This window comes from Nematolebias whitei, chromosome 3, assembly GCF_014905685.2.
Source record: "Nematolebias whitei isolate Nwh7 chromosome 3, NemWhi1, whole genome shotgun sequence".
Lineage (NCBI taxonomy): Eukaryota > Metazoa > Chordata > Actinopteri > Cyprinodontiformes > Rivulidae > Nematolebias > Nematolebias whitei.
Genome location: NC_056500.1, coordinates 33,608,880 through 33,631,133, shown reverse-complemented (window position 1 = coordinate 33,631,133; position 22,254 = coordinate 33,608,880). Strand labels below are relative to the sequence as shown.

The following is a 22,254-nucleotide window of genomic DNA, read 5'->3' as shown; positions in this document are numbered from 1 at the left end:
CAAAAAAACGAAGTCCAGATGACATGATTCAACCTTTTTTGTTGTTAACTGATGATGTATTCACATGTAGAACCACTCGAACACCACATGACTTAATAAAACCTATAAACTACAAATAATATCTTCACTGCATTTTACATGTTTGTGGAAATTCATGGAAATCCTGAGAGATGATGCACATTTAGTCTTTTCCTCAGCTTCAATATTCATACACCACATTGTTTGTCTGTAAAAGTGCATATATTGACAGCAACAACTTAACACAGGAGAGGAAACAGTAACGCTGATAACTGAAAGTTCTGCCATACTTATAGAAGCTTACAAAACAATGAATGTTCTGCACAGATGAATCTAGCATAATACCTGAATCAACAACTGGACAACTGTATTTAAGGAAAGAGAAACAACAACAGCGGATTACAAAACTGAGCCTAAAGGAACGAGTAACAAGCAGCTTCCTAGAAATGTAGTGGAGTCGAAAGTCACAAGTTCCAAAACAAAACAAAAACAAACAAACAAACAAAAAACCTCAAGTAAAGTTTAAGTTACTCAGAAAATGTACTTAAGTACAGTACTCAAGTAAAATGTACTTTGTTACTGTCCACCACTGGATCGGAAGGTTGCCGGTTCAACTCTCCGGTCCGACAACATCAAAATGTGGGTAGAAAAGGTGGAGCACCCACACCTGCCACCACTCTCATTTGCTCCGCTCTGAGCCCTTGAGCAAGGCCCTTAACCCCAATCATCTGCTGCCATGGACGCCCAGATGGCAGCTCTCAGCTCCACACAGAGGGCTGCTGTAGCTCGGTGGTCTGTGGTTGTGTCAGGAAGGACATCCGGCATTAAAAAAAACACACCGGTCACCAAGTGCTCGTGCGAGTTAGTTCACTGTGGCGACCCCTGAAGAAGGGAGCAGCCAAAAGAAAAAAAAAAATCAACTTAAAATTAGTTTGTCTCTTTAGGAGTCTTCCGAAATACAGTAATAAATGTATTTTTTGATGAAATACTGTATAATTTATTGCCAATTCTCCACACAACTCGTTAAAAATGCCAGGTATATCTGAAAAATGCTTGGCAAAAAATATAAGCAAAAAGATTAGCAAGTAATTTTTACCACAACAAAACCAAGCTTGTTTTACACAGGAACCCAAGCTTGACAACTTTGGTGTGAAAGTTTGGTCTGCTGTTTTAACAGCGACTACGTCCTTATCTCAAGCGCATAAAAAAGCCAAAATATGTGAATAAACTCCCAAAAACACACACACCCGTGATCTAAGTTAATCTAAAAGAGCAAATTGTATCAGCTGGGTATCCTCCTCCATGTACTAATCAAACTTCAAATCAAATCAGTCAAATGTTGCCTGCTGGCTGGACAAACTGTTCAGAGGTTTTGATTTAAGCCTTTTCAATTTCAAATAATCCAAAACTGCTAAACTGTCAAAGAATCTGTGTGTGTGAACTTTAAAAATCCGCCTGAGTGCCACATACCACATCGTTGTTCAAATCTGCACATCACAAAAAGACACGGAGGAAACAAGCATAACAAACAAACGTGTCACATCGTTTTGTGTGGAGCAGTTCATGGTTTACTGCCAGGCAGCCCTGATGTGAGGATGATAGTTGGGTTTCTGGAAACAGGCACTAACAAAAACAATTTCATTTTACTCATCATTTAACAAATATAACTCCTTCAATGCAAAAACTTTATTTGGAGGCAACGCAGATGGAGTCATTTGGCCCTGAGTCACTGTCAGGGGAATTTAGGTAAAGGTCATGGATGTTTATCAGTAACTAATGTTAAATGAATGTTGAACCATGTGTGTGAGGTCAGAGAGTCTTTTGTCTGCTCAGAGAGGAGCCTGCAGGCACCTGATAACTCCAAGGCCTTCTCCGAGTCTGTAAGCTGGAAAGCCGAGGTCGTCTTGACCTCACCTCCGTCTGATAAGCATGTATTATAAAACACTTCCTGCCTCACTGTCCGGTGCAGATTCTCACTGACGAGGCTCTAAGCATGTGTACATCTGTGAAAGCCTTTTCATGATCGTCTACTTTTGCAAGTAAAAGACCAGTTAACAATCTTCTCGTGCCCTCAGAGTGGCGCTGATTTGTGCAAGTAGATGATGATAGGATATTTATTTATCCAACAGTCACAGACACACATCTACATATATTGGAATGTCTTACCCATATCTGGCATGGACAGAGTCTTGCTGTGAACCCTGCAGAGGTAAAAAGATCGATGAATCCAGACTTCGTGAGAAGTCTGTAATAGGTGATGGATCGGTGTAAAAACAGATTGTTACCCCGCAGAGAAGTGATCTGTATTATCAGCTGGGGGAGAGTGGGCTTCATCCTCGTCACAGGTCCACTCCTCACTGTCGTCTGTGACTGAAAACATCACAAGCAACGTGAAGTAGAGTTTCCCCCAAGTTGCTGAATACATTTAAGCATTCTGTAATCATGAATACTGGGACAACTGGAAAGACTTACAGGTTTCATTTGGGAATTGGTTGGAAGCCCTGAGAAAAAGACAGAAGTCCTTGTTTGAGCAACGTTAAAAGTTTAAAACTGCATCGTTGTTTCTGTGATGTAGTGTTCTGTGCTGCAAAGACCCACCTGTGGCCTGCGTTGGTATCCTTCAGATCTATGACGGCACTGTTGCGGGCAGCTTTTTTTCCCAGCTCCAACATCTCCTTGATATCCAGTTCCACATGTTGCACATCAATATACCCATCTGGGGAAACAGTCGTCGATTTAGGTTCAGAACAAGCTTTCTGAACATCTATTCTCTGAGTTGGACTGCACACTTCACGAGATAAACACTGGTAAATGACGCGGTGGAATCTGTTTGGAGCTTACAGTTGTTGCTGCTGTCCCGGGCCAGCCACTTCCCTTTGGGGCAGAAATCCGTTCGGATGATGTTGACAGTGTCTCCGCTCTTGACTGGCAGGTTGTGCTTACGCCCCTTTGTGGTTACGTTCACTTTTGCCTGGTACAAGACTTCCTCCTGTCCTGTGATCTGACAAACACAGCAACACTAAGTTCAGTATCTTAAACTTGATCTAATCTGGAAAACTAAGACTGTTTACAAATGATCCTCTTCTGATAAATGATGAATTGAGAAGAAACATTTTGTAATACAGTCACGGAAAAAAATTATACAGTACATCAGGTCTTTACCAGATTCCAAAATTATTCAAATCTAATCTTAAATTAACAGAGATCATAATTTCCTTAGATATTAAACAAAAACAAATAGTACAATACAAGCTCTTCTTGCTGCATCTACAGGATTTAAAGAGGTAAAGTATTATCAAGGAACTGCTGATTAACTGATCATCAGCATGATCATGTCTATAGCAGCAGGAATTTGATGCTCTGGAGCTTACAGATGTGTAACACAATGCCAAGAAGGAAAGTCAACAACAAGGACATTAGAGAAGCAACTGTTACTGTCCATCATTCTGGAAAAGGTCAAAGATAATTTCAAAACTGTTTGGAGTCCATCAAGTGGAAAACATTTAGGACCACTGCCAATCTTCACAGAAGTGGACATCCCAGCAAATTCACCCCGTGGTTAGAGTGTGTAGTAAAACCAGGAGCTTTTATCTGAGACGCTTCAGGTTAGAAGGTTAAAGATTGATGCCTTGTTTTGAAAAAGTAAAAGTTTCCTGAAGAAAACTTCTCTCTAAAATAACATGGCTGCATGACTAATTTTTCCATAGTTTCATCTGAATGAATCACAGCGTTTGGAATAACGTCCTTTAGACCAGGGCTTAATTTTATAAACCGATCGATGCCGGAACACAAATTGCAGGCGGGTCGGCGGGTGTGTATGTGTGTGTGTTTGGGTGCAGGGGGTGGTGGTGGGGGCTTGGGGTCGGGGGGTCTGGTTCCTCTCCCAGAAAATGTTGAATAAAGTAGATGTGATTTCCTACATTTTGATGTATTTTAATGGGCTGTTATACATCTACTTTTATCTACAATTATAAACACTCCACTTCTGTCAAGCATCTACCCCCGCTCATACTTGAAGGTTCCAAGCCCGACTCTTCTCCACTGAATTCACTGTCCTGCTTGTTGTCCGACTCTACATGTGAAACCTCCAGGTGCCTTCTCCGTCTGTTCATGGCGGCTGCCTGTGAGCTCCTGCCAGCGAACGACTGCCTGGTTAGCTTGGCACTCTCCTCCACCACTCTTTTAAGGGCGGAGGTATTTTTAAGGGTAGAAGCAGTTTCTGGTGGTATAAGTTTCAGCACATAGGGCAGCTGGTATGTGATATTAAGAAGGTGTAAGTGGCTATTGTGTTTAAAATGAGTGTTTATGAAATTATTTTCAGCTTACATATTCAGTAAAAGTGTTATTCATTCAAGGGTTAGGGTTTAAACAGTAACTGGAATGCACCCTGTCAAAATAAGAGAGTTCCTGGATCTTGTTCCGGCAGGATCCGGCTCAAATTAAGCCCCACTTTGGACAGATGAGACTAATGTAGGGACCTTTGATATACTGCAGCATGTCTGTCAAAAATCAAGCTCAGCATATCAGCACTTTTTTTGAGCTGTGCACCTTGCAGCCATCGAGTTAACTCGTCTGAAGACCAAAAGATCTCAGAGACAAATGTGGGGCCATCTGTCTGACAGCTGAAAACTGACATTTGGATCAAACTAGATCATAAAATAGAACAATGATCCAAACACAGCAGAAGAGAGATGTGTAGAAATAGATGCTACAACCCTCAAAGAACTGAGGCAATGTTGGAAAAAGAAGTGGGAGAATTTACTCCACAACCATTTGAAAGACTCATTAAATCATACAGAAAACATTTACTGAGAATCTTTGATGCTAAAATCATGAGGAGCAACAATCATGAGGTCAACTTGGATTTTTACACATATCATTTCCCCTTTGGGTGTTTCTGTTGAATAAATATGGTGGGATTTGTTTTTAATTTTGGTTCCTCTGAGGTTAGACTAAAATAATTTTAGAACCTGATAAAGACCAGACTGTTTGCTTTATATCCTGATTCTTAAAAGCCTAGAACAAAAAGAGAGGATCATTTCTTTTATTAAATGTTTGCGGAGACGTTAACATTAGTAGCATCTCAAAGAGTCCAGCTATACAACCAGGTCAATAAAAATTTCTAAATTTTAGGGTAACGATTTTGGACAAAGCTCTCATGCAATTCCTGAGATGGCTTCTGGAGAACAAAGATTTTAAAGCTTTTAATATTTTCTATCAATACAGATCTATATAAAAGTAATATGCTGTTTGCCTAACAACCTTAATGAATGTTGTGTTTGTTCAAAAACGACTAAAGTTAGCGTCTGTGTGGATCCTACATGTCAAACAGGCCTCAGGTGAAGCAGGCAAATCAACAGCAGTACTCCAGGACTCATTAAAACATTTCTGCAGACCAATTAAAGACGCAACCCCCTGCTCACTTCCATCCACCATGCAGGCCCTGCAGGAACTTTTTATAAGCTCAGTGACCCGAGATGTTCATCCTGCTGCCAGACGGCCCACATTCCAATCTGACGGGATATGGTGGTGTCTCAAGTAATTGACATAAAACTAACAGTGTATTATACTTCTGTTTAATTACTTTTAGATTATCACTGTTTTTCTCTTGTTTGTTTCATGTATTCTTTTTGACCACAAGTACAGAAGCAGTTTTACTCATTTATCGTTTCTAATTTTAGTACATTGCATATATTCTAACTCGACTTGGAAATAGTTAAAACAAACATGAGTCTGATTGTGAAAAATTCTTATATAAATGACCACATTGCCTAATGCGGTGGAGTGGTGGTGCAGAGGTTAGAGAAGGTGAGCATGTGATTGGAAGGTTGCCGGTTCAACTCCCTAGGCTGACAACAAAAATGTTGGTGGGCAAAGTGAAGCACCCTGCCTCCGCCTCATTTGTCCCACTCTGGGCTTCTATACCACAGCTGCTCCCCTTAGAAGCCAGCCCTCTGCTCCACACACGTGTGCGCACTTGTGCAATGGGAAAAATGCAGAAAATAAATTTCTCTGTTGAGGATTAATAGGTACAAATTTTATTTAATGAAGGGCTGTTTTGCTCAAAAGGACACTTAGCTGTGAAACACAAGCCACTGGTGGAGTTTTGTATGGTGTAAACTTAAAAAAAAAAAATCACATTCTTGATTTACATCAATAGATGTGGCATGAAGTGGCTCATCATATTTAGGCCATATCAAGATCACAGCATAGGTGCTGCAACAATTATATGTGATGGGAACGTGTCCCCCTCACATTTAAAAAATATTCGTTTGGACCCCCCCCACCCACACCCACACATTTTCCATGAAATATTAGTTCACCCAGCACTGTTTCCGTTTCTTTGTGAATGAATCCATTCCACTTGATTAAATGCAAACCACAAAACATCCACTCTGGGTTTTCCTGGTTACCTACAACAACTCACCACATGCAGTGTTTCCCCGAGGTCACATAACGGGGTGGCGAAAGGGGGGAGAGACACCTCTGTGTTGCACTCTAGCTTAGCGCCACATAGCTGTTGACAAGGGGGGCATGTTTGTGAGAGAAGCGGAGCGCTACATCTGTAACATCTGTAACATCTGTAGCATCTTAGCTAGCGTTGGCTAGTGCATCTGTATTGCAAGTCACTAGCAAAAGAAGTGGAGCGTGCTCTATTCATACAAGGAGAGCTGTTGGTCAGGCTATTTCTTGTTGTGTCGTGCTCTAAAATTGAATCAAGTGTTTACATATGTAGGCAAACGTAGATGTTTAACGACACGTTAAAATACACCAGAATGCAGGAAATGGCATCTACTTTATTAAAAATTTTCTGGGGGTGGACGCCCTGATCCTCCCACCAGGGACCAGGTCGCAAGTCCATCACAGGGCCATAGAGACAAACAACCATTCACTCTCTCTCTCACCTAGGGACAATTTAGAGTTACCATTCAGTCTAACATGCGTGTTTTTGGTCTGTGGGAGGAAACCGGAGTACCCGGAGAAAACCCATGCATGCACGGAGAGAACATGCAAACTCCACCCAGACAGGCCCCCGGACCAGTATGTGAACTGGGAACCTGCTTGCTGAGAGGCAGCAGCTCTACCAGTTGCACCACCGTGCTGCCCAGAGCGGGACCAGTGTTATTGAATTTTCTATTAATGATAGAGGCACCAAAAGAGAAATTATCATAAAAGTAAAACTTTGTGGGATCAAGGTGTTGAGTTGAAACAGAAAATTAGAAATAGATTTCTGAGAGTTTGGGCATCAAATGGAAATAAAACACTTAAAGTGATTGAAGTGGCTGGTCAGCTCTGGTTTTAGACGGATAAATATGTTCACCCAAACTCAGCCAGGTTTCACAAATCATGGAAAAAAGTCTGTTTTTGTTCTCATTTCAGAAATATTGCTAATAATGAAGCAAATGTTTACTCAGAATGTGTTTGCACTCAGCTCGTCCACAGAGAGGAATGAATCCTGACAGGTTTGGATGCCGACACAAACACCCCACCCTTCTTTAGCCTGCGTGCCTCCCTTTATTTCTGTCAAAATAACAGTAAACTCTTACTTTGAATCTCTTCTTCATCTCGTTCTCCTTTTTCTCTCTCTCTTTCTGCTCCTTCTTCTCCCGTTCCAGTTTCTCCTTCATCTCCTTCTTCTCCTTTTCTAGCCGCTGCTTCTCTTTCTTCTTCAGCTCCTTCTCGTCCTTCTCATCCTTCTCGTCCTCCTTGCGCTTTTTTTCCACCCTGCGCAACAGAAAACAATCAATATCATCTTGTTTGAATTTTTTTTTTGTCATGCTGAAACAACAGAGAGGAAACAAACTTTTCTCATTCTCTCTTTCAGGGATAAATGAGATGAAAAATACAGCAGTGGGCTGAAAATGAAGGCCTTACTTGATGAATCTGCCGGTCTTGGTTTTCTCCTGAGCCTGTAAATAACAACACACAGATAACACTTGATTCCCTTTGAATAAAATATTTAAAACATGGTTAAACAAAGTGGCACGTTAGGTAATTGACTTTAAACGTTCACAAAACAGCTTACTGTTTCCTGTGATGAATCGTTGTATGGATCTAGGATGAAAAAGGAAACAGAAAGCCCCATGAGGACAAGCAGTGATTCTTTATAACAACATTGCATGAAAATGAAATAGATGGACGTGGCATAAAGCAAGTGTTATATAGTTCTTGTTCCTGGTGTGAGCAGGCGGTGGTTCTGTTAATAACATTTACTTTTTGGTGTCCCTTTGCGTTTCTTGTCGCTGTTGCTCTTTCCCTTCTTTTTGTTGACAGACGTGGCGATGTCCTCATACATGTTTTCAGTCTCCTCATACATACTATTTTTGGAATTAACTTGAGGCCTAGGAAGGAAAAACAATTGAACACTCATTAAACAGTTCTGGTTATTTCAAAGTTTTGCCACTTCGTACCTCCACCGCAGACTTAGCTACTGCCAATTTGTACCTATGATTGCTATTGCATACCCTGTGTATTCTTATCCTTGTTTAGGGTTCAATTAAGGTCACAGTCATGGGCCAGAGATTAGGATTAAGGGTAAGGGGACAGGGCTAAAGATTTGGCAAACATTAAGCAAATTACAGAAAATAATTATTTATGTTGGGGTGGGTCAGGTCTCCCTTTCACGTATTCAGCTCGTCCAAAGTGCTGCAGCTCGGCTCTTAGCAGGAACTCATAGGTTTGAGCATATTTCACCAGTTTTGTCCTCCCTTCACTGGCTCCCTGTACTCATCAGAATAAATTTTAAAATTCTCCTGCTAATCTTTAAGTGCATTAATGGCCTTGCGCCCTCATACCTCTCTGACCTACTTCAACTATAAGTTCCTCCTCGGGTTCTGAGATCATCTGACCAGCTACTTTTGGTTGTACCAAAACCAGGTAGAAGCTAAGAGGAGATCTGACTTTTTCTGTCATTGGGCCTAAACTCTGGAACGATCTGGCCTCCAATATTAGACCAGCCACTTCACTCCCTGCTTTTAAATCTCTTAAAAATCAACATTTGTTTTCACTGATGTTTAACACAGTGTGATTTGATTTATTGTTTCATTGTTCTATGTTTTCATGTTCTTCTTTTGATGCTTGAAATTATTTTTTTTTAGTATTTTTTCATTAAATTACTGCCATTGATTTTTTATTGTTGAGCACTTTGGTAACAGCTGCTGTTTTTAAATGTGCTTTACAAATAAATTTGGCTTGACTTGACTTATATTGATATTCCAGCAGAACAAATCATTATTTTTGGGATCAACGTAAGTTTGAAAAGACCAACAACAGGCAGCTTGTCTGTGCACATAGTAATTAAAAATGTAAAACTACAAAATGATGAAAGAACAAATAAAAAAACAACATCCAAACCAACTAAACACATCTTAATTTATGTCTTACTCCTCTGCTGGAGGTGGATCTTGAGTCAATGGGAGGGAAACCGGTTGGGAAGATTCTGGAAAAGGACTTTCTTCGTAGTTGTTTTCACACTCCGGCTCTGAGTGGGCCTCGGTTTCTGCATCAGTTATCCCATTACCATAGTACTTTAATGGCTTTGGTCCATCTGCAGCATCAGCACCTTTGTAGTTTTTGTTCTCCCACTCTGCTGCTGGCACGTCTGGAGATTTGGCATCCGAAGCCAAATCCTCCGACTCTGGAATGTCTGCAGCTTCTGGCTCTAAAAACTCTGCAGATCAGAAAGACAAAATAAACGACACACAACATTACATTTCAGCTTTTTAAAAGGTAATTAAGAGTGTAAAGTTGGTGATCAAATTATTACCTTCAAAAAGAGGAGGAGGGGGGATTATTTCATTCTCACTTAGGCTGACAGAGGGAGGTCTGTCGTGTTTTGCTGGAGCAGAATACAGAGACACAACTTCCTGTCTGAGTGGAGCAGGAGGAACAACCTGGAGCTCTGGTGCACTGTCACACCCTTTCTCATTTATACTTTCCCAGATTAGAGGGTCTTGTTCTGCAAATAATTACATCATCTCAATACTAACATACTGCTGTAATGATGCACCTTCAGCTGGTTGACACCTTAAACATCGAATAGTGTTCATTTATGAAACCCCACAGCTGAAACAACACATCAAGGAAGACAAAAGGAGAAATATCAAGCCAGTTGATGTGTAAGATAATTAAACCAGTCAAACATGCTGAAGGAGCTAATGTTTTAACGGAGGCGTCAGGGCTTCGTCGTTCGTGCTTGTACAGGTTTAATGTTCACAAACTAAACTCACTTTTATTTCCAAGATGTTTGCACTTCCTCAAACATGAATTCCAGCCATATTTTAGAAGCTTTACTATTTTTTTTTTTAACATTACATGTTTCATGATAGGCAGTTGGTAAAGCTGTTGCCTCTCAGCGAGAAGGTTGCTGGTTCAAATCCTTGCTGAAGGCCTATCTGGGTGGAGTTTGTATGTTCTCTCTGTGCATGCATGGGTTTTCTCCGGGTACTCCGGTTTCCTCCCACAGACCAAAAACATGCATGTTAGTCTGATTGGGAACTCTAAATTGTCCCTAGGTGATAGTGAGAGAGTGAATGGTTGTTTCTCATTTGTCTCCATGTGTCCCTGTTGTGGACTGGAGACCTGCAGGGTGTACCCCGCCTCTTGCACAGTGACTGCTGGATATGGGTACCAGTGACCCCTGCGACTTGAAAAGGAAGAAGCGGGTAAAAGATAATAGATGGAAGGATGTTTCATGATTTGAACAGTGTACATGGTCTGCACGAGTAGTTAACTAATTTTAAAAAAGTCTCTCTAAGCAGATTGAGCAGCGTCCTGCTCGTCCTGAGCTGTTGTTTAGCAGACTTTTAAGTGTCAGTAGTTTGTCATAGCTGGCATACCTGTGCAGCTCTGCCCTACCTGCTGATCGCTTGTTTCGAGCATTAAAGAATGCTAGGACTGCTGTTTATGTGTTCGTCTTCACAGCTGCTCCAACACAACCATAGGAGCTCATTCGACAACACTTTCTGTACAGTTAAAACTTTTTCTAGCCTTTTCAGCATGCCTTTTCCCTCGGTGCTGTGTTGAAGACAAAACATGTTCCTCCGTTCATGTTAAGATGAATAAAATTGGGTAACACTTTACAATAAGCTACACAAAATTTGATTACCCGTAACTACTAGGGAACGCCTTAGGAACGAATCAGGAACTAATGGGTAGTTAACCAATATTTACCATTCCCTAGTAGTTAATCAAATTTTGTGTAAATCCAAAAAAGGTAAAAAACCAAACAACTGAACTTTATTATTTTTTAAATTTACTTTTATTTAACCAGGCAAATCCCATTGAGATCACAGATCTCTTTTGCAAGGGAGGCCTGGGCACCTAACACGTAGGTTTTTCATCTGTGGGAGGCAATCGGAGTACCGGTACCTGGAGGAAACCCACACAACACGGAGAGAACATGAAAACTCCACACAGAAAGACCCCAGGTCCAACTGGGTATTGAACCCAGGACCTTCTTGCTGTGAGGTAACAGTGCTAACCACTGAGCCGTCGTGCTACCAACTGTGGACGTAGAAGACACCTCAGCTTTATAACTTGAATCACACTCCTTGTTTCTTTGAATTGAGAAAGCTCCTCGGATGAGAAGCAAAACGTCTTCAGTTACTCCAGTTGTTTTGTTTTTGACCTTTTTTTAAATGTACCATGTCCTGGATGATTGAGAATCTTCACCAGCAACTTTTGTGTACCTTTTTTTAAAGTGTTACCTATAAAACTGTATAAAATAAACAAAGAAAATAACAAGAAAGCAGCCGGGAGAGAGTGGGAGAGCTCTGCTGAGACTTACCGTGCTCTGTGTTGTTAACTTGTGCTAGTTTCGCTGAGGAGGGTGTCTCTCCCTCATAATCAATGGGTGGAAGCTCTGGGAAAGGACTTGTGGGGTTCTCAAGAAATGTGGGCTCTTCAGATGGAGGGGTGATGGAGTGACACTGGTTAGAATTTAACAAGGGACTGGAAGCAGATAAGAAGTTACATATTAGTGTTCATTAGCAGATGATAACTGGCTAACTGGTATAAATAAACAAAATTTCCCACTTTGGTGACCTCTAACCTCTGGGAGATTGTGGTTTGTTTGTTTGTTTGTTTGTGTTGTTTACCTGGCAGCCTTTTTGCGTGCCTTTTCTAGAGCATTCAAAATCCTCAGGTCACCTGGAGAGGTTCTGCTTCCAGGGCCCATATCCTCTGCCCTCTCCAGGAACGACAGTGCAGAGACTGGACGCTCGATTTTAGACAAAGTAGAGTCCAGCTCTGGAGAGAGAGCACTCTCTCCTGCAGCCAAAGCAAGAGCGACATCCTCTGGATCAAACTCTGCCGTGGTCTGAATCTCAGGAGGAGATGGAGGTGGAGAAGAGGCCACAGCAGTGGCCTTTGAGAGGGCCAGCCTGGTTGGAGGAATAGGGCTTGCCTGGAGTGATGAAACAGGAGATGTAGAGAGTAGAGGGATGGGCGACGCTCTATGTGGGGGTGTGAGAAGAGCAGTGTTTGGAGGGGCTGGAAAAGCACTGGGTAAAGGATCAAGACTAGCTGTGGCTGAGAAACTGGGGGCCACAATATTTGGGGGAGCTGAAGTTGCAGCAGGTGACTGAACTTCATGTGATGGAAGAGCGCTGTTTGGAGGGGCTGGAGGTGCAAAGCTTGGACGAGATGGAGCATCAGTGTTTGGAGGAGTGGATGCAGTAACAGTTGGAGGAGATGGGCCAACACTTGGTGGACTGAGAATCATCTCAGTTTGGCTGATAGTGCTGAAAACAGGCAAAGCAGGATTTTCTGTCTCAGACGGGGTTTCGATCTGTGGGGTTGGGGCTCTTAGAGCAAGGACATCAGGACAACCAACAGGAGGTGGGGAGAAGTCAGGAAGTTCAGGGTCAGCTGAGCAGTTCTGTTTTACGAGGTTGGACTTTGGTATTGAGTAAACAGACTCTTCTGGCATATTGTCGGCATCAGAAGCCACAGGGAGGAGTTGCATCGGTACAGACACTTCCAAGCTTGGTGAGTCAAGGAGCGATGCTGAGTCCCGTTTTGTGCTTTTTTTAAAAACGGGGAAACCTTTCTTCTTTTGCGCCTTAGGTGGAGGAGGGACTGGCACCAACTCTGCTGTACCCTCCTTCTTTGTCAGAAATGATGGAAATTTCTTGTCCTTCATATCCGATGAATTTTCCTGCTTTTCTTCCTGCTTCTTTCTTTCTTTCCCCGTCTTACTTTTAGTTTCCTTCACTTTTCCATTAGTTTTCTCTTTACCTTTCGTGTTAGCCTGGATGAGAGGCTTCTTCGCCTCCTTCTTTTCCTCTCTGAAGACCACTCTGGGCACATTCACTGCATTTGCCTCCAAGGCCTGGTTCATGGAGGTGAGTAGGGAGGGGCGTGCTCCTGCTGGGAGGTAAGTGGGGCTCTGAGGAGGAGGGACAGCCTTTGGTTTCTCTGGGACAACAGGTTTGGTCTTGGGTTGCTTCAGGAGGTGCTCTTTCTCCTCGAACATGGCTCTTACAGTCTTAAAGTCCATTGAGTCCTCCTGCTAAAAAGTATCACAAAAAGCAGAAAGCTCAGGATCAAGCTCACTTATTGCTCATATTTACTCAGTCATAAAAATATACGTTGTCTTTTCAAATACACACAGTACTTTTTAAACACTTCTTTCCACAAGATAAAGAGAGAGAGAAACCTATATGTATATGTATATATACACAAACACACCTGCTGTGTGCTCTTTTATTGTCTACTCTTTCTACTTAAATTGTGTAAGTTCTGCAAAGCCCCTTCCAATGTTTCTCATTCACAAGGGTCATGAATGAGTGAATGAGAAACTTCACTTGGGCCGACCCAACCCTGTGAGGCCTGTTACTTCATATTTAACACACAATGGAAGCTTTTTAAGAAACACAGACAAATATCACATTTTATATCTTTTAAGGCCTACAGTTCAAATCAAGGGGGTTTGTATTTTCTGTTAAAACACCAAAATCTACATTTCAGAAGCTTGTTTAACTTATGTTCTCTTAATTAAATCTTATTTCTACCACATTTTTGATGTTCACACACACACACACACAAACACACACACATATACTGACAAACCTATCATATAATATATACTTATTCAGAAAATTTTGAGAAAAAATAGGTCAGAAGTCAGAATATATCTCCAAAATGTATCAAATGTGGAGCAGATATTAGTATTAATGATAATAATCCACCTGGGAAGAGTCACTGACAGTAAAATGTGACCCCATTATTTTGTTGCATTATCCACTGAAATCTAACAGATAGATCTGAAGATACCAACATGATCCAGGTGAGTTTGGGTTTGTCCTTTTGAGTTTTTGTAATTTTTGTAACATGTGGTGTCATTTACTACGTTATAAGACAAATCAGACTGACTTCTGCCTGCTTCACAACCTGACATAAAAATGCAGCAAGTTGTTGGGAGGTGTTTGGACAACTCACCTGCTCCATGATGTCAAGTGTCAGTCTCCACAGAAATGGCAAACAAGATCCTTAAATCTGTTGTCTTCATCAGCCTCTCATCCTGGGTCTGGAGAGATCCCACTTTAATCTCAAGCAAACTGTGGGCTCTTCAGAGTGGGTTCCCCCTCAGACGCAGAGCGTTGTGCGTCCCAGGCGTGCAGCAGGCAGGTGGTTTCAGGAATGGGGCTGAGTTGGAAAACTCCCTCTCATCTGGAAGGAAACCGTCCAGCTTGACAAACAAGTCGGGCTCATTTAACGTAACACAGTTAGCTTTTGTTTTTTTCTCTGTCCTGCAGGAATGTCACCTGGCTGGCACTGCGTGTGCACGCACTGACTCACTCACACAAGGCCTTTGGGGCTGGGAGCCTTAAGACTGTTACTTGGTTGGTCTGGGCTTTTAAAACTGTATAAATACCTATCATCAATTAAAAACAAGTGGAGTTTGGTGTTTTGAGCGGATTTTAACTTTTTTTTTAATTTAACTTTTTCGTACTTTTAAAAATATTACTTCTGGAGTAAACAATCAAGAAAAAAAGATACTTTAAAGGTCAGTCAACATTCCAGGTCTGGTAAACAGAATGCACAACTACTGAAGAAGGTATTTACAATATGACTCAAACACACTGCCTGACACAGATAGGTCCGTCAGACTGTTCTGAATAATATTGTAACTTAACACGAAACAGATCTTGTTCAGATCAGTGCCTGATTGACAGAATGAAAAGCTGCGAGCTGATTCTACTTCCATTCAATTAACTGATACACTGCCATTGTGGAAAGTAGTTAAGCTAACAAAGACCTCTTAATAAAGACTTTTGGAATACTAGTTTGAAATTTCACACATTAAAGAACATATAAAATGTCAAAGAGTGCAGATTCGCCTGGACTTTTCCCTACTGACAGCTTTCACAAAGGAAATAGTCCAAAAGAAAAGTTCCTACAGTCAAACTGTGCAACAGCCAAGCTGAGGTCAGGAGCCTGACGAGGGTCTTAAAACACCAAGCGGGAGTTTAGATTTATCATCCACCACCCAAGGCCAATGAAGTATTTGTCCGTGTCTGTATGTTTTATTTGTTTTGTTGGTTGTGTTAGCAAAATAGCTCATTAACCACTAAATTAATTTTAAGGAAATTCTTAGAAAGTAATCAGTGGTTGTCCTTCTACAATCTACTGCATCACAATTGCCTAGTGGTTAGCACTGTTGCCTCACAGCAAGAAAGTCCTGGTTTCAATCCCCAGTTTGACCAGGGGTCTATCTGTGCAGAGTTTGCATGGTGTCTTAATGTTTGCATGTTTTCGCCGGGTAATCCAGATTCCTCCCACATATCATAAACCTGCATGTTAGGCTGCCTTCAGGCCTTCCTATGACCTCAGTGAGATTTGCCTGTTTAAATAAAGGTTAATACAACTGGTTACCTTCAAAATCAGCCTAATTCAAGATGGCTACCGCAACCAGATGACTTTAGAAAATGCCAAATGTTTATAATTCAGCTAATTACAACTATTCAGCTAAAGGTTGGTATGGTAGTAGCTGACAGGCATTCAAGTGCTAACAAACCATGTGTGGTATTGCACAAGATTGTGCACAATTTAATTTTTAACGGTTGACCAAAATGGTTACAACTCTTGCTTATAACATTAGATATTCTTGGTCTAAAACTTTTGCATGAGAGACATCAGGCAATATGCATTTCTTCAATGAATGCTAGGCCTTTAATTTTACCGTATTGTTGCAAGAAATAAAAATAATAACCCCATACTTATAAAAATTGTAGTACTATCAGTTTGTCCTTGTTTAATAGAAATGTTAAACAAGTGGTGGCTTGCTGGTCAGTGCCCCAGTCTTGCAATCCTTAGGCTGTAGGTTAGAAGCCAGGTTGGATAACATCTAGGATCAAAATGCTGGTGAAGATTCTCAGTCATCCAGGACATGATGAATTCAAAAAGAATTGAATTGAGAAAGCTCCTCGGATGAGGAGCGAAACGTCTTCTGTTACAAATAAAGTCCAGTTGTTTTTGTATTGAACGCTTTTTGAATCTAGGATCAAACAAGTGTCAAATCTTTCATGGAAGCTTGCTCAGTGTGGCAACCCCTGCAAAAAGGAGCAGTTCAAAGAAAACAAACATTTACAAGACTATATATGTAAACCAGCAATAGATGAGGTCGTGTGAGGTGGTACAGTGGTGGTAGAGCTGCCACCATTCAACAATAAGGTGACCAGATCAAAGCTTGACTGGGGAGCTTTCAGAGTGGAGTTTGCATGTTCTCTCCGTGCATGCACGAGTTTTCACTGGGTACTCTGGTTTCCTCCCACAGACCAAAAACATGCATGTTAGTCTGATTGGTAACTGTAAATTATCCCTAGGTGTGAGTGAGAGAGTGAATGGTTGTTTGTCTCATTTGTCTTTATGTGTCCCTGTGGTGGACTGGAGACCTGCAGGGTGCACAGTGACTGCTGGATATGGGTAACAGTGACCCCTGCAACCTGAAAAGGAAGAAGCTGGTAAAGATGATGGATGAATGGATGAATGGATGGATATGTAAACCAGCAACAGATGAGATCATAAGCCATGGTTATGGGTCTGAAATTAACAGAAGTTGTGGAACCACTGCGTTAGACAGTAACATCCCTTCAAAACAGCTGGGTGGTGTTAGTGTCACAGATGTGTATCCTACAAAGTCAGACTGAAATCATGGCCAGGTGCCATCATGAATGAGTCAAAGCTGTAACTGATAGCAGCAGCAGCTCATCAAAGCTGTTGTGATGCATTTTTCTTGTAAATGAGGAAATAAACAAAGCTCAAATAAAAAATGCCGGGGTTTGTGTTTTATGTTTGCCTGTTAATAAAGCTCATGACAGCTTACTCTAGAAGCTGCCTGTGCAGCACACTGTGACGGGTCATTAAAACTGTGTGGATTTACAACATTATGCTGCGGCACTGGCTGTACAATAACTACACACACGGGGGTCACATCTGGGACACACACCATTAGGCTCACACTTTCTTCTTTAAACACATAAAAAAAGTCATACATATTAACAAATGACATGTTAATCATTTGGGGGGAGTGTTTATTTGTAACAGGTAAATACATGGTTGAATACATAAATCAAGATGGAACAAAAAAAAAAAAATCATCTAAAAACCCACTGTAGAATGTCATATTCATAAAGATAAAAATAATGCTTCCATTTACATTAAGAAACTGTTAGCTGAGGTAAAGTTAAAATAGATCTAAAAATGTTATGTACTCAAACAGCAAACATTTCTCTTTTTAATTCACCTTCTTGCTCATCATCTGGTTGGTATATTTAACATCGTGGTCCAAAAGAGTTCGAATGACGTGAGGACTCTGGCCATAAAACAGGCAGTTATTGGCATCACAGTTAATGTGGCTGTAGCGGAGGATGTTGCAGTCCACGACTGGGCTGCAGGAGTTGGACACCTGACCAGCAGACAGACAGAGATGTGGAGGGTTGCTGTTATTTTAAGGATAAGAGGAAGATGGAGGGCAGCAGCTTCAGCTCTGCTTACAGAGAGCATAGCTGCTGCCTGCAACATAAAAAGGATTGTTTTGTGAGCTGCGGCACACAGGGGTGGGCTAACATAACACGCAGAAGCTAATTTACTTTGGGCATAAAAATAATGTGAGGCGATGGGACTTGAGAAGACAAAGAGAGGCGTGGCGAATGGTTCAGGGAGGGAGCAGACGTTAGTAAGGAGACACTGAGATTAAAAAAAAAAAAGACTGCAAGCAGGAAAAGTAAATGCATGTTGGTATTGCTTGGGTTTAACGTCAAAGAGTTTGCATAACTGAAGCCTTCCTATGTTATGGCACAGAGGTCCAGTGGACAAAATGGTATTTGTTATATTCTCATTATTTACAAAATGAGTTTGGCAAACCAGCAATCAGATGCCTTAAAGCCATGTTGACTCTATAATCTCTATAGAGCTGACCCCAGCGGCTTGATTGACTTATAAAATTAAAATTCAATTTTTCTGTTTGATCTTTTTTTTTTGTTTGTTTTCTTAAATCATTATTGTACAAAAGCTATAGAGAATGAACAGTTCCATCACAGAACCTGTTCAAAGTTGCAACACCTCCCCTCTCAGGGTTCATCGCTCACCATGTCTGGTCATAACGGCTTCTGTGTCTGCAAGGAGAGACATTTGGCAAATTACTCTGTGCATGTGTGTGTGTGTGTGTGTGTGTCACATAAGGAGTACCATGACTCTGTGTGTGTTTGCATGTGTGTAAGTAGTTGTAGTGTGTGAGCAGCTCCCAGAGAGTTTATTTCTGCATAGTGATCCAGCAGACACTCACAAGCATGGGGAGAAAACACCCAGATCAACCAACTGACCAATCAGGACCAGCGATCCCATTATAGCAGGTCCCCCTCAAAAGGGCCTGCCCAAAGTCCGGCTCCTCCTCCGGGGTGTCCTGGCTCCAGTAGCAGGATTCTGTCAGTCAAAATGATGAGTACGAGCATGTGTGTATGGGCGTGTTGGAGACAGGGAGGCACTGCTTGTTCAGTCTCTTCTTGGCAGCAGTCTCTGGCCAGACATGGGGAGGCAGAGGAAAGGGCGTGAGAGCAAAAGGGGAGGGAGGCGAGTGGCTTACGTCTGTAAGGCTGGGTGTGAGTTGCCAAAAGGGGGAGGAGAGGAGAGAGCACAGCAGAGAGGGAGAGCTGAATCCGTCTCGGTGATTGATGTTCCTCCTGCCTGTGGTGAGTGACCGAGAGGGGGCTCTCTTCTCCTCTGAGGAGGAAAGACTGCAGAGAGGAGGACTGTGGGAGTGCTGAGGCTCCTCCTGGGAGGTTGTTAGCAGAAGGAGAGTAGGAAGGGCTTGGTCAGGCGAGGATGTGCAACACACTCACAGGTAAAGGGTTCTCCTCCTGTTAACTCGATGCTGGTCAGGTCTGTCTTCCTGCGAGTCACTTTATTTTTTCCCCTTGTTGATCTGAGCGTAAAGAGGGTCCTTCCCTTTCTGTAAATGAGAGAGAAAAACACATTTTTTAAAATATAATTTGAAAACCTGACTGTTCCCCCCTTTTTTGGCTTTGTATGACAAAAACAAACAAAAATACAAGCAAACAAACAAAAAAACATCTTCCAGTTGCAAACAAACGTGCCGTTGCGATGCAGTGGTTCATCTCCTCCCTCGTTTAATAAAACCACTGGGTGTCAGTAACACACTGCCCTGAAGCAGACTTTATAATAATTTATCCTCTGTGTGTGTGTGTGTGTGTGAGTCACTGCGCACTAACATGCATATTCTCTTCCACTGCAGGCTCCCTCCAGGACCAGAATGAATCAGAGGTAGAAACCAGCGCCTTGAAAGACCAGTTATGAGTCATCATACCTGAATTTCTCCCCATCTGAGCCCGAAGACAACAGCAGATGATGGAACACCCTGCGCTCAGAACACCAAGCTCGCTGCCCTTGTTCACAATGAGGCTGTTTTTACCAGACACATAATTACAGCCCATCACTCCATCTGCCGTATGGACAACCCGACTGGAGACTCGCCTGTTATACTAGAAGACTTCTCCTACTCAGTGTAGAGGAGTGTTCAGGGGTCCAACTGTGGCTTCACCAATAAGGACGCAGTACACGATGCTAATATTATCAGATAAAATGAGACTGAAACAAAAAATTAATTTCTACTGCAGAAAAAAAGGAATACAAACAAACAAACAAAAAAAACCCAACCTACATTAAAGTCCATGCTCAATAATCCCGGTAAAAAAATCCAACAAAAGTTAAGTCAGGTCCTCTGGATGATTTCTTCGTGTTGAGACGTTTCGTCCTTCATTCAAAGGACTTCATCAGTCTGAGGAGCCACAACAAACTCAGTCCCACAGACAGCACATTCACGTAGTGAGCCAACCAGTTTGATGGTGATGAGATAGTTTCTGGAGTCTGCCCTCTCCCCCGTCGACTCCTCTGAGGCAGCCATGGCCAAAGTGGTTCAAACCATCAAAGTTCATGCTCAATAATCCACATAAAAAAATGTCAAACAAAGTTAAGTCAGGTCCTCTGGACGGTTTCTTTTTTGTTAAACGTTTCGTCCTTCATCCAAAGGACTTCATCAGTTCAAGGAGCCTCAGGGTGACTTTGTGACTTGAAAAAAACCTACAGTTTTGCACTGTCTTGAACCACCCTTTACTAAAAAATTGCCGATTTTGGTAATGGTGATGATATTTTTGCCCGTCTGTCTGTTTTTGTTCATTTCTGTCTCTTAACAAAATATCTAATGACTTGATGCTCACAGCCAATTTGAGCAAAAACAAAAAATGGCTCGAACTCAGTCGAATTTACAGATATTGAGCTTAAATTTGGTCTTTTAGCCGAGAGTCGGGCAGCACGGTGGCGCAACTGGTAGAGCTGCTGCCTCTCAGTGAGCAGGTCCTTGGTTCAAACCCCGGTCCAGGGGCTCTCTGGGTGGAGTTTGCATGTTCTCTCCGTGCATGCGTGGGTTTTCTCCGGGTACTCCGGTTTCCTCCCACAGACCAAAAACATGCATGTTAGGCTGATTGGTAACTCTAAATTGTCTCTAGGTGTGAGTGAGAGAGTGAATGGTTGTTTGTCTCGTTTGTCTCTATGTGGCCCTGTGATGGACTTGCGACCTGTCCAGGGTGTACCCCGCCTCTCGCACAGTGACTGCTGGACATGGGCACCAGTGACCCCCGTGACCCAAAATGGAATAAACGGGTAAAGATAATGGATGGATGGATGGATAGCCGAGAGTCATTCTCAGTACGTACTCCGAGCATTAATGCATCTCACATGATCTAGCAACATTGCACAAGATCACACATACAACCACTGATAACAAAAATAAATTGTCATTATTATCATTATTATACAATATAGGCATTTTGCTGCTGACAAGTTAATTAAAGTTCAGTTTGCAAATGGCTCATAAAAGATGACAGTAAAATTAAATTAACGATAAAAAATATACTAGCCTTTTTTATGATCTAATGAAGTTTCCTTAAACGTTTATAAAGAAGGGGTAGAAACCAAGAGCTCAACTTTAGCTGAGCATTGGTGCTTCGGCTTGGGAAACTACAAATGGAGCGTTGGCCAAAGCAGAACAGCCTGTAGAAAGTAGCTGTCTGCAGCCCTGAGAGGAGCGACACAACCACAGAGACAAGTGGTGACAGCGAGCACACGCTCATCCACTACACCGCAGTCTGGCAGTCTGGCAGTCTGGGTGCGTCAGGTGACCATGGCAGGCAAGCTCCCTTCGGCTTCATCAGCCAATCAACTGAGAGGAAGAGAGGTGCCATAGTGAAGGTATGAGTTGTATGCTTGTGTGGCACAACTTAAAGCCCAAAGCATCCTGTGAGGTTGGCAAATGTGTATGTATATGGTACTATACTTATATACAGACACTTACATACTGTATATTATAGCGCCTTTCTTTTTTATCAAGATACTCAAAGCTCTTTACAACACAATCTGTGCCCTCATTTATCCATTCATACAGCACTCTACTATACTAGAGCTATACAAAGAATAATCAGTGCTTTTATCACATTCCTACACCGATGGGACACACATCGAAGGCAATGAGGGGTTCAGTGTCTTGCGCAGGGACACTTCAGCCACTGGTGGAATCGAACCACCAACTCTTGCATTGGAGGACGACTGCTCTAACCACTCAGCCACAGCCTTTCCATAAAGAAAATGGATGGTTGGATAAATGTTTTTAAATATTCTAAAGGAAACAATACTTGAACAGAGTATTACTTCTATGTTGAC

At 42.0% G+C, this 22,254-nt stretch overlaps 2 protein-coding genes across 4 annotated transcripts in view; one reads left to right on the top strand and one right to left on the bottom strand.

Annotated features, from left to right (window-relative positions):
• prkaa2 (protein kinase, AMP-activated, alpha 2 catalytic subunit) overlaps positions 1–20,266 on the top strand; it is a gene marked incomplete in the record, with an annotated part of 45,956 nt that extends 25,690 nt beyond the window's left edge. Inside the window, 1 exon segment of the mRNA XM_037698219.1 lies at positions 19,775–20,266.
• Positions 18,940–22,254, bottom strand: part of dab1a (DAB adaptor protein 1a) — an 88,988-nt gene continuing 85,673 nt past the window's right edge. For 2 of the 3 annotated variants that reach the window (XM_037698217.1, XM_037698216.1), the window contains one exon: positions 18,940–19,471. Coding sequence is in view for 2 of the 3 variants with exons in the window: in XM_037698216.1 (XP_037554144.1) it covers positions 19,424–19,471 (48 nt within the window). In the remaining variant the exon portion in view is untranslated. Of the gene's footprint in view, positions 19,472–20,002; positions 20,009–22,254 lie in introns of all 3 variants that reach the window. The other variant, XM_037698218.1, reaches the window with a different exon arrangement.